At 45.4% G+C, this 12,302-nt stretch overlaps 1 protein-coding gene across 11 annotated transcripts in view; it reads left to right on the top strand.

The window, feature by feature from the left end:
• Positions 1 to 12,302, top strand: part of LOC112558131 (myosin-10-like) — a 42,867-nt gene that overhangs the window by 27,685 nt on the left and 2,880 nt on the right. For 10 of the 11 annotated variants that reach the window (XM_025228356.1, XM_025228362.1, XM_025228364.1 and 7 more), the window contains 23 exons: positions 345 to 523; positions 1,909 to 1,962; positions 2,464 to 2,580; positions 2,942 to 3,061; positions 3,172 to 3,381; positions 3,651 to 3,743; positions 4,062 to 4,409; positions 4,930 to 5,170; positions 5,657 to 5,768; positions 5,946 to 6,049; positions 6,634 to 6,741; positions 7,095 to 7,144; positions 7,522 to 7,820; positions 8,061 to 8,108; positions 8,661 to 8,775; positions 9,231 to 9,344; positions 9,667 to 9,769; positions 9,963 to 10,039; positions 10,422 to 10,564; positions 10,948 to 11,110; positions 11,405 to 11,539; positions 11,817 to 11,929; positions 12,083 to 12,213. In XM_025228356.1, the coding sequence (XP_025084141.1) occupies positions 345 to 523; positions 1,909 to 1,962; positions 2,464 to 2,580; positions 2,942 to 3,061; positions 3,172 to 3,381; positions 3,651 to 3,743; positions 4,062 to 4,409; positions 4,930 to 5,170; positions 5,657 to 5,768; positions 5,946 to 6,049; positions 6,634 to 6,741; positions 7,095 to 7,144; positions 7,522 to 7,820; positions 8,061 to 8,108; positions 8,661 to 8,775; positions 9,231 to 9,344; positions 9,667 to 9,769; positions 9,963 to 10,039; positions 10,422 to 10,564; positions 10,948 to 11,110; positions 11,405 to 11,539; positions 11,817 to 11,929; positions 12,083 to 12,213 (3,177 nt within the window). The remainder of the gene's footprint in view (positions 1 to 344; positions 524 to 1,908; positions 1,963 to 2,463; positions 2,581 to 2,941; positions 3,062 to 3,171; positions 3,382 to 3,650; positions 3,744 to 4,061; positions 4,410 to 4,929; positions 5,171 to 5,656; positions 5,769 to 5,945; positions 6,050 to 6,633; positions 6,742 to 7,094; positions 7,145 to 7,521; positions 7,821 to 8,060; positions 8,109 to 8,660; positions 8,776 to 9,230; positions 9,345 to 9,666; positions 9,770 to 9,962; positions 10,040 to 10,421; positions 10,565 to 10,947; positions 11,111 to 11,404; positions 11,540 to 11,816; positions 11,930 to 12,082; positions 12,214 to 12,302) is intronic. The other variant, XM_025228355.1, reaches the window with a different exon arrangement.

Below are 12,302 nucleotides of genomic sequence, written 5' to 3'. Positions count from 1 at the left end.
CTCGATCCTCCTTCCCTTATCCACTTCTCAAGCCTTCTCTCCCCTACTCCCTCCTTTTCTTAGTTCAAGCCGTGGCTTCGGCACTGAGAGTGACAATCTGAAAACACTTGTTGCCACCTTATTAGACTGGAGAGCCGTGGGTCTTTCTTAATCCAGGCCATACGTGACTGTATTAAAGCCCCTTGCATTGTCTGTTCAGCGCAAAGCGGGGTCAGGGGTCATGTTAGGTGGAAACGGCAGACCCTGTACGTCATGCAAGGGTTTTGCCTGTCAGACTACTGTCTGTTTGATGTCTGTTAGATAAGGAGTTGTCTATCTGTGACAAGGAGTTTTCTGTCTGGTAGACAAGGAGTTTGCCGAGATCGCGGTTCAAGACGAAGGAGGCGACGCGGCGGCGGCTGTGGTGGAGGAGAGCAGGAGCAAGGAGGCGACAGCCCGCCACAGCAAGAGGTCCGCCCTAGAACCTGTCCACGAGTTCCACGACTCGGAGGACGCTTTTTCATTGACAGATGAAGAATCGTGGGTAAGCAAAGGTCTGTGTGCGTGTGTTCATTCCTGAGCACACGACAGTGTGTGTGTGTGCGCGCGCATATAAGCACGTCTTCAATAACTTTGTCGATAGGTAAGGACAGCCTGGGAAGCCAGTTTGACCACAGGCTAATGGACAGACGTGTAACGAAGACTTAAGTTCCTATGGTATATTTTTTGTTTTTCACCAATGTCACCAAGTAAAAACCTAAAACATGTGGGAGGAAATCAGAGTATCCGGAGAAAACCCATGAAGACGCGTGGAATGTATAAAATTGACACAGGGCACTGGCCGGGAATCCAATTGCTTCCTCACTAACGGGTTACAAAGAAACGAAGTTAAGTGAAGACGTAGTGTACAATGCTAAATAATGCTAAATAGTGTATAACGCTAATAGTTGCAATGTACCTGAACGGTATTAAGACTATTAGTATATATTATAAATTAAAAACTTTGAAGCAAAAATGACAAGGTCACGTAAAAACAAGAGAGCGGAGATGTCACAAAAGTTGGTGGCTAAGCCTAATGATCACGTGGTCCCTAGTCTCCAGTTGCATGCAGTCTTGACAACGTCAGCGTCTTGATGTACATCCCTGGTGTTTGTAGTTTTTGTCTCGACAACATGTACAACAAAGGATATCTGTGAACTCAGCCATTGGAAAACTCTGGCAGCCTTAACAACGCGAGTGTGTGCACAGATGTTGGAACTATCGAATCCCACTGGCCACACACCGGACAGCTGTTGATGCCAGCTCCTTGTGAAGACCGTGTGCACGACGAGGCGACTGCGGGTTTGTCATTCCACAACGCATTGCAGACCTCTCTCGCGTAGAAATGAAAGGACTGCGCCCGAGAAAGAGTCCCTGGCGTGTTTGTAGGTAGGGTCACGAGGTGCTATACACGTCGTCTTCTACCGCCCTCTTCTTGCCAACGGCTGCACTGAGCTGGACAATCACTCCTGACGGCTGCTTCCCGCCCATACAGCCTTTAAATGTTTGGGTAGTGCGTGTCCTGTACAGACGTCACTCACGCCAGCTCTCACTTAACTTTCTGTCAAGCGAATGAGATACGTGTGGTCTACAATGTGCACCACCCACCTGTACAATGTACGGTTGTTGAGGTCTCACTGTATCGCCGATCTGTATAGTGTACACCTGGTGACGTCTCATTGTATGACCGACATGTATACTATGTGTCACCTTAGACATGACACGTTGTATGTGTCACAGTCGTGAGAAGCCCAAGACAATTAAAACTAAACTACAAGCATTGTGAGCTCTCCACTGTGTGTTAGTGAGTCAGCTGAACAGTGAATGACACTGGAACTCTTGAGCTTGAAATATCTTCTTCTTTGAAACACTTCGTAACTCATTTTTCAGGCTCAAGTACCAAAGGAACGAGTCGAAGGCCGGTTTGCCCAATACAGGCGACTGGTATGTACAAGCATTCAAATAACTCGTTTGACTTGTTTTAGCTGAAAAAGCAACTCCATTTCCTCTTCCGCATCCAACCCTAATGTTGATCTCAGTATTGTAAATGTCTTGTTATTTTTAACATCAGATGTATATAAATATATAAACAGTTCCCCCGCAAAATCTTTATTTTTTAAACTGTTGATTAGTTTTTAAGTTGACATTTCTTTGAGTGTTCTATGAGGTGAACGTTGTAACGGTCACAAAGTTACAAAGAATTTATTTACTTGTTGCTATTGTGCATCGTACCCCTTCTAAATAGCCCCAAGGTTCTTTGATAGTCATTTGGCCCTTCACGCTCGAACACAATTGCCACTCTTCCTTAACTCGGTGCAGCAGATCACCGAGCGAATACGTTTGTCATAGGAGAGCCTGTATATTTGAGCAGATTGGGGAAACTATACTAATTAACCCACATCCTCTGTACATGCCCATGACATGTTGACTGCTTCTTGGCGACAGGCCCAGCAGAGACTGAGGGAGCTGGAGGACCAGAAGCAGCTGACTATCGCAAAGACCACTCGCAAGGTGCAGCTGCTAAAGGCGCAGTTCGTGGAGCACAAGAACAAATGGGAAGCTGTAAGTGCTCGTGAATGGCCACCCTCCCACCTTCACACCTCAAAGCTACCAGTTTCTGTTGTTAATTCACGGCTTTCGATGGATCGCTTGTGTACTTTGGACGTGCTTCGCGGTCTTTGAAGTAATTTATTTTATTGTCCAGCATGCGAATCACGGGCTGCCTTCCACGCCAAGGATTGCATGGTGCTGTAGTAATCTGTTGCTGTAATCTGTCAACCGTTATGTTGGATTAGTATCGCTCAAAGTAAATGACAAGTAATGATTTATTTCGTGCATTGATGATATAGTGTCGATGACAGTAACAATGACGATGATTGTGATAATGACGGTTAGCCTTGCCTTTTCGTGGATCTGCATGCAGGAACGCAAAATTCTGATAGAGCAAGTGGAACAAGCCCACAGGCTGCAGAACGACGCGGAGAAGGAGGCTGACGCGGCCCTGACGCAGCTAGAGGACTTCATCACTGAACAGGAGCAGCTGGTAGGTCGTCCTTCATCCCCACTAGTGGAGTGTCTGTGAGTGACAAGCCATGTGAGTGAGTGACTAGTCACAGGCTGTGAGTGACTAACCAACCTTGTGAATGGCTGCAGGAGGAGCAAGAAGAAACCAGGAGGTCGGCTATCCTTCGTGGAACATCCGACGCCTCCCTGACCACAGGTCAGACACCCATACCTCGAACTCCTGGCCCACCGCCTCAGACACCCGGCACAGCATCCGTCAGCCCTGCTCACCCGACACCACCTGAGAGCCAGGCATCGGAGGACTTGCACAACCTCATGCAGCAAACAGACGACGCCAAGGTAAGAAATGAGAAATAACATCTGATAATCAGGGAGACTGTACCCCGGGATTTTAATGAACTAAATGCTGCTTGACGGCACAAGGATAATTATCATCTGCCACTTGTCTCTCGTGTATATCATATTGTCACTGTGTCATCTGTCCCTTTTGTCTCTGCTTGCTGGTCGCTGTATGTAGACTAAACAGCGTGACGTCACGTGTCATTTCTCACAGAACTCTTGTAGCGACTTGTGAGTCGTCTGATGTCTTGTGTCATGTCTGTAATCAGGTGGCAGAAAGAAATGCCCACGCACGAGACCCCGGCACCATGTCTGCTCCTCCCAACATTGACTCCACGGCATCGGCCGTCGAGGGTATGAAGGTAAGTACCGATGTGCTTTCGATGATGGCCTCAACATCAGCACCGGATGAGGTGGGGGATAAAGGCGGGTGGGGAAGGAAACTGCTGAGGTTCAAGATAAGGAGTCAAACAGGTCAATACACTTCGTGTAGAGGAGATCAGGCAAAAGAAAAAAAACATGATGACCACCAAAAAACAGTTGCAAGAAAACGTGTGCATACGTGTGTGTTGCCATGTGACCTTCTGCATACAGAAGACGTAAATTTTGAGAAAGATGTACTAAGTGTACTTGGCATGTTTACATTTTGTCCACCACCTTATCCTCTCTGTACTTTGCAGAAAGAGGATGATGCCACACAAAAGGCTTCATCAGCAACCCCAACTGCACTAGCTAAGACACAAGACCAGCTCCCATCTGACTTATCAAAGGGCAGCGACCTCACCAGCCCTCATCTTCCGTACACACCCCTTGCAACCACTCTCTCAAGTTCTGTACAAGAGATCACAGAAGAAAAGCAAGCGACTGACGCTGAGACAAAGGCTTCGCAGACGGAGGGCGAGAACGAGGAGTTTGCGACCTTGAAACGCAAGAGTAACGTCGGCGAGGAGACTGTCCAGGCGCCACGTGACAAGTCGATGTCCCTCACCAGAGATGCTTCCAAAGATACTGAGGCATTGTCAGGAAAGGTGAGTTTACCTGGCTTTATTTTTTTATCGATGTAGAGGACCGGTACGCCAGCATTGTTGTTAGTTTTGGCGGGATCTGCTAGGGCATGGTGAGAGATGGCAAATAGCGGTGATTGGCTAGGGTAAAACGGCGTATGGTTCCGACCGTATCAGAGCATCGCAAAAGTTTACCCCTTCCCAGAGGTATATAAGGGCAGAGCTGAGACGAAGAGATCAGATCAGAGTCGGCGGAGACAGTGCGCACAGCTACACGACGAAGAAGAGACAGCTCCGACCTCTAGCGCCTCGGGCGATTGACGCAGCCGTGACCATTGTACAAGAAATAAAGGGTCGCACACCTGCTGACTGTTCCTGCCTTTTTGGTTCGAGTGTTGAACTGTTGTTGTCACCATACAACCCCCCCCCCCCTTACCACTCGGTTACATCATCATTATTTTAGAGCTAGACTAGGCCTGAAAAGATAATGGAGAGCAAATATTCCGTAAAGCATTTCCTTCATAATCCACCTTTGATACAACAGTCGCCAGATGGCGCTACAAGGCTGGAGGGCAGTTCGGAGGATGAGCTGCGGGAGTTGTCGGCCCGCCGTCGCGCTCAGCTCCGTGACGTGTACAAGACTCGCCTGGTGGGCGCGCGGCAAGCTGCTGAGGACCGCCGTGCCAACACGCCACTCATCACCATCCCCACCCGCGAGGCTCTTGAAGACGACCTCGTCGACGAAGAAGAGCAGGACGATGTGGCGCTGCCGGATGAATTGAAGGGTGAGGCTGTCTAGTGTGTGATGATTTCACTTCGTGTTTCTTGAATACCTGATGCTGCCAAAACTGACTTCATACACGCTTTTGGTTTATTTGTAAAACGAAGTGGAGCGTATATTACTGTTCACGTCGGTGATTATTACCCTCGTCAACATCTTCGCAATAGTACGCTTGGCCCGATAAAACACTAGCAAACTTGAACTAAAAGCGAAGTTACCATGTCTGATAGTGTTGTTTGTTGGGAATGATTTTATCACTAATTTATCACAATTGCGTGACATTATGTAACGTTATATATATATACCATGGGGAACACCTTTTTCATGGCATGGAATTTAAGTCAATCAATTTTAGCAGTGTTTGAAGAATAGAATAATGCCATACCAGACACACTTCTGTCGCTATAATGTGCACGGCACTTTTAAACATGTGTACTTAACCTACCTTGTCCATGTTTAGAAGAGCTTAACCTGCCTTGTGTGTGTTCAGAAGAGGTGGAAGAACAGAAGAGACTAAAGGAACTTTCCCATTACGATATCGGTACGTCGCCACCTCCCGGCTCCAAGGCACCTTCGTCACGTGACATGAAGTTGCCATCCAGGTTGGTGATGTTAGAAATATACTAAAAGTTTATCTTCCTTGGCTTCAGACTCAGACTTGCCAGGTGACACCTGTGGCTCTTTCTAGTTATAAAATAAGATTTGTGAATTTCTTGTGATCTAGTGGACTGTTGCCATTTTGCAAATTGCTGCCAAACTTAAGAGAATATTTTTTTCAGAAAATCTACACTTCTAGAGCACCCACTTCTTCAAGAATACTTAAAAGTCTATGAAGGAGTTGTCAGCTTTAAAGATACCATGGCGAGATCTTTCCTAGACAAAGGTAATTCGTGTCAAAATGAAGAGGAATAATTATCAGGGCTTCTGCTAAGGCTAAATTCTTTGGGGTCCCAGGGACCCCTTCTTCAGATTTTTAAGGGGTCCCTGTTCTTCGCCCAAATTTGAAGGGGACCCCATTGACGAAAATTGAAGGGGTCCTCCGAACTTTTAATGCGTACTGTACGCAATTTTTTGCGTAAGCAGAAGCTCTGCCGGAATATATAATGGTAGTGTGGTGCTGGACGTGATAAACATGTTTGTGTTGGTATTATTACCAATGGTGTTATGATACTAATATTACAAAGATAATTGTTTTCATCATTGTGACCATTCTCACTATTTGCCATTTACATCTGATTGAGTTTTAAGTAATCTCATTTTAATGCGTCTCATGGATTTTTTTAGGATAGGTACCTGGTATGTGTATCTGCTTAGATGATGTGTGTAATTTAATTTGGTACATACCAGACGTTTCTTGTATAATGAATGTAATTTAATTAGGTATATACCAAGTGCTATGTGTGTATTTGTTTTCAGGTTATTGCCTGATAACCTTTTCCTATTGTGGTTTTTTTTTCTCCCCTTCAGATATGATGTCGGCGAGTCAGATCCTGGCGGACTTGGAGACACTTGTCTTTGACAAAGAAAAACCAGTTTTATCTCAAGTCGAGCACCATACCACAAATATTTTGTATGGTAAGCAACTGAGTTGATGTTTACCCACCTGCTATTACTCTCTCTAACGAAGACATATTTGTAAACATTTATGATTTAAAAAATTGCATTGTTTACTTTCTATATGTCTGTGTTTGGTGTTTAAATGTAAAAAAAAAACATTGATGAAAGTAAAAATGATTGAAGTATATTGTTGAATCCCCTGAGTGTTACAAGTGGCCTATTAATCTGACTATAATGTCTGACAACACTGAATCCAACAAGTAAGGCGATATTGAAATGCATGGTGTACCTGACGACTGAGTGACGTGCTGTAGTTGGCAGAGTGACGTGTGCAAGTAACGACTGGCATGTCATCTTTGTCTGTCCCACAGTGCTGGAAGAGATCGCCGGAGTGGTGAACAGCGTGGTCCTCAATGACAGGGTGTGTAGACCAGCGAGCAAGTCAGTTGACGACCATGTCCTGGAACCGCTCACTGACATGGCTAGTGTAGTGTGCTAGCTTGTTAGTAGTAGTGGGCCAGCGGGGTTAATGTAATGTAGTGACATCGCTTGTGGTGTGGTTGCAGGGCTAGAAGAGTGGTGACAGGCTTTACGGTTCCCGTTACACCACAGGTCTTATGAACATAGCGAGAGGTTGCTGTAAACCTTCTCAGCAGCACGACAGTCGTGTGTCTGTGTACATAAGCGCATCGGGTGGTGTCTGAGTGTGCGTGTCTCCTGTGTCAGTATTGTGATACGAGCTGTAGTCATTTTTAGCTGCCTGCTTGTACCTGACAACATTCCTTCTTACCTGGTCAGGAGCCCCCCGTGTCGTCACTGTTGCCACTATCCCGTGACGAGAGTCGCCTACCCCCTACCCGGGAGACGAGCGAGGTGTACCCAAGTCACAGCGCGGCGCAGACGGCTTCCAGCTTCACCAACCCAGACCGCACGCACGTGCATGTGGACGCCTACATGCGGCTGGACGGAGCGGGGCGCCGGACTAGCACTGAGCTTCATGGGGCAGGCGGCGTGTCGAGGACAGGCTCACACCAGAGCTCCTTGTCTGGCACCGGCCGGCAGCAGCTGGCCGACCTTCAGGAGCAGTATATTTTGTTGTATGTGTCTATGTGTAGTGTATGTGGCCTTGTGCGTCCTCGTGCTTTCGTGCTTCAGTGCGCGTGTGTAATTTTGCACACTGTCGTGAGTTCATTGTGAGTTTGAGTGTGCGTTATTAAATTATATCATGTGCGATGGTGGGCTCGGTCGTTGAACCATTTTGTGCTGTGGACAAGGTCTGGCTTCTAAACCTGACTGCATTCGAGATGCTCAAAACTTAGTTATGTCTCTTGTTGCAGGCAACAGCAGCTGCAGGAAGACAGCCGCAAGCACGAGGAGCAGCTACGGTACGTGTTGCACGCGCCGGCCTGCGCTCTTATTTGTAGATGCGCCGCCATTCAGCTGACAAGGCTTGACTCTTACCAGTCGTTTTGACATCGAACAAGTTTTGCTCTTTGTTTAATTAGTTTTGTTGTTTACCTATATTGGAGTAGAGTTTGTAGTGTGTTCCATCTTTCTTAGTAGCTACACAGGTTCACGCAGACAGTAATAAGCTGTTGTAACGAGTACATTGTGCAGAATGAAAATTCTTGAATGACCTGTAGGTGCAAGAAATATACATACAACTTTTAAAACTCTGCTATTGGCAAAGCATCTGCAACGGTTACAGAAGAGTCTTTTGTCTTTTTCTTGATTGCATTTCTTGTAACTGAGCTTGAATGTGGTAGGATTGTTTGGTTTTTTTTACAATACACTGCTTATTTGATTGATATGTTATTATTTTCTGCAGTTTTCCTAATTTGTTCTCAGGTACAATACATTTCTTATCATTCATTTCTGTTTTGCTTACTATTTCTCGGGCACCACGCAGTTGTTATGATTGAGATGATATTTTTCAGGCACAATACAGTTGTTATGATGGAGATGCAGGACACGATCAATGAGCTACAACGAGAGCTGTCCACCCTTGGCAAGACGACTAAAAAGTCAAGATCGGCATCTTCCAGCAATCAGGTTAGATAAACAGTGGTCTGTGTGAACAGTTGGTCGCTTATGTGAAGATTTCTTATTTATCAATAGCAGCTAGAGACAGATTTGAACAGTTCAAAACCAACTGTACTTGATCACTCCATTTATTTCACAAAAGTCAAGGCCTCTTGTTTTGTTTACTAAAGCAGCCTCTGGTTGTTTTGTTTTGTGTGGGTTTTTTCTTTTTTTGTAAATGTCTAGCTTAATTTTTTTGTATGTAAGTACGATTTCGGAGTAATCGGGATTTACGATATACTTGGAATAGCTTGTGTGATATCGTCTTCACGCGACACAGCAGTGGTATCACAGTCTGCTGTCAGAACTACGCACATATCCTAACGATTGGTGCTGCGTGGCAAATGTTTCAAAATCAGACAGTATGTATGTATTTAAATATTCCTTCCACTCTCATGACGCGAGTTGTTGTGGAAATTCTGCAGGTGGCGCCCTCGCCAGATATGTCGCTGATGTTCACGCGCCTGGACCTGGAGAGAAATGCCAAGATCATGAAGAAGGCGGTACTGGACCAACGGTTGAGCTCTGTCAAGTATAAGGTGAGAAGAAGAGGTCTGCTGTGGTTGTTCAACTACAGAACCTTAGAATTTCTGAATTATTTTCCAAACCTCTCGCTATTTTTGCCTTAATGCTGTATTTTCAAGAACATTTTAATAGGATTTGTGTAGTGCTACAGTTTTAAGTAATGTTAAACGCTTACAATAACAAGTAAAAGCGACTCCTGGACGTCACTCCGACGTCGTCTTACTGAGAAATCTTATGGTGGCTTCCCTGTGGTCACAATCCTTTTGTCTTTCTAGTCTTAAACGTGTGTGATATTGATTTGCTTAAAAGAAACTCTTGTCATTGGCTGTTACTAAGGAGGCTGTCAGCACGATGGACGAGTATGTCAGTCTGCCTGCCCAGCGACTGGCTCACCTGGTCAGAAAGTATGTCCACCATTCGCGCATGAAGCAGATAGAAGGTGGGTGGTGTCCCCTGATTGCTGGCCACGTCAGCTTGTCTGTACGGACACCTCGTGTTGTCTGTTTTGTGTTGTCGCTGTGTCTAGTCAAACTGAATTGTGTAAGTAGGTTTTTGCCGCTGTGTCTAGTGTAACTATATTTTATAAGTGCGACTGCTGACTGACGTTATGATCACAGTGTTCTGTTTCACAGACAACGTGAAGAGTAGTCCGGCTGTTGACGAGCAGGTCTTTGACACGTTGGACAAAATGGAAGTTTTGCAGAACCAGGTATGCACATTAAGGAGTGGTAATCTTTATAGTCCTGCACTTTATTGCTTATCAGATTTGCCTTTTTTTACGTGAGTACCGTGTACCCGTGTGTGTACAGGTCTGGATGCTGTCTGCACGTGCAGTTCTTGTTTGCAAGCTATGTCTGTCAACACTGATGGAAAGATTGTGGTAGTGATTACGTGGTTGCAACGACAATATTTCAACGTTACAAAACCAGCAACGGCCTCACGTTCGTGCATTCGCTCGTTTGGTTCTGATGCTTTTTATGTTTGTTTGTTGTAGTTGGTTTTTTTGTTTTGTTTTGTTTTGGTTTGGTTTTTTTTTTTTTTTTGGTAATCATTCTGCACTACTTTCTCGTGTCTGTCTGTGACGTCGATAGCGTGCACGGAAGTGGGCAGACAAGATGGACCAGATGGGGCTCGAAAGGCTCCGCTTAGCGGCCATGTTGATGGATTCATTGGACAACATCGAAGAAGAGTCCGGGCTTTTCCTCATCAAACCTATGTATTCCTTCAAGGGGAGGTTAGTTATTTTTCACCATCCAAATGTTTTGAAAATAACGATGCTGACTTTGAAACCAGTCTCCGGTGGATACTGGAAACTGCAGCGTTCGATTTATAGTTCTGATTTTGTCAACTGCCTCCGAGTAAACGAAAAATGTCGGAATCTTCTGAAATATTTTACTCATCTGTGGAGTCCCGTTTAAACAAATTTTATCAAAGATTTTCCACGCATATCACGATGACTGCAATGTTATATATAAATCGTTATATTTTGTGTTATGTAGTAGTCTGTAGTTTGATGCTAATGATATTAAAAGTATCATCTACCTCTTGCGTGTAGCGATCTTTTAGTGACAAAGACTAAAACGCGTTGAAGATCAGCGTGACGTGTCACTATTTCAGAGAACTGAAGGTTCCGGTGACCCAGAAGCTCACTCGCCCTGTCCGTATGCAACCAGCGAGCAGACAACAGTCAGCCGCTCAGGAGAGTACAGCCCCATTTGTACCTGCTCCGACACCTGCATCAAACGTCCGACGCTTGGACAGACACACACCTGTCAATCAGGTGAGACATGTATCCGGAATTAGTCAAAAGAGATGGTCGAGATTTTCTCCTCCGTGAACGTCATTTTTTTTTACCCCTGAAATGGTCACCCCGGGCATACTTTCTTAAAAAATGGGCCTTTTTTTTTTTTACACGTACAACATTTTTTCTGAAAGGTTTAAAATTTCCATTAAAATACTGCACAGAATGTGTGAAATGTTAACAGACATCTAAGCACTTGAACTATTGTAAAATCCGACGTAAAAATGATGAACTTGTCGTTACTGTAAAGGTGCGCTGCTGGTGGTGTTGCAGGCAGCAGGTGAGATGACGTTTATGCCACCCCCACCCCCCAGCCGTCCAGAGGATGGAGTCGTAGGATCCGTGGCGATTCGCAACATGGGGGCCTCACATACACCTTTACTGGTACACTCGCACCAAACATGGAACGTACGTTCACAAACCGCGTGGCTTCTCTCCATCACTTGATACAATCGTATGTGTGTGTGTAAAAGAGAGATGTGGTAACATAATTGTGTATGAGAGAGTGAGAGTGCGTGCACAGTACGGTGTGATAAAATTATTGTGTCGGGGAGAGAGTGTGTTCACACAGTTCGGTATAGTAACATTACTATTATTCTGTGCAACCCTGAAAGAGAGAAAGAGCACTGTGTGGTAGAGTAATCACACAGCTAATTTTATAAACTCATTTCTCTGCTTCTTGTAGTTGCCTTCTTCGCGAGCCGGGCTATCAAAAGATTCCAGCGCGAGCCTCCTGAACACACCCCGCATGTTGGAACTGGATATAAACCGCATGCTCATCGGCCAGAACAATATAAGGTAGTCTAGATTACGTCTTTTGAACTGAACAGTCGAAAACCATGAGGGGCAAGGAGATAAGGTTTACAGTTGATAGGAATGGGGCACGCGATAATTTGTCTGCATTAATCACTCCATGAAATTCGCATTTTCTTCATGGTTTGTCTTCCTTAGCGCCAAGCTGCCCCATGCACTGACGGATGACCGGCTGGTCAACGTGTCTAACAACAACCTTCGCTCCTATGTCACGGTGCACAGGCCAACAGCGCCACTGTCCGGCGGAGACCAGCAGTCCTTAGCGGCCGGTCAGACGCCTACCTTTCTTTGCAACTTTCTTTTTATCTCTCTAAAGTTTCTACAGTTTTGTTTGTGGGTGAAGGAGACTATTTGCTGC

This window comes from Pomacea canaliculata, linkage group LG2 (genome assembly GCF_003073045.1).
Source record: "Pomacea canaliculata isolate SZHN2017 linkage group LG2, ASM307304v1, whole genome shotgun sequence".
NCBI classification, from domain to species: domain Eukaryota; kingdom Metazoa; phylum Mollusca; class Gastropoda; order Architaenioglossa; family Ampullariidae; genus Pomacea; species Pomacea canaliculata.
Note: the sequence above shows the minus strand (reverse complement) of the source record. Positions and strands in the feature narration are given on the sequence as shown.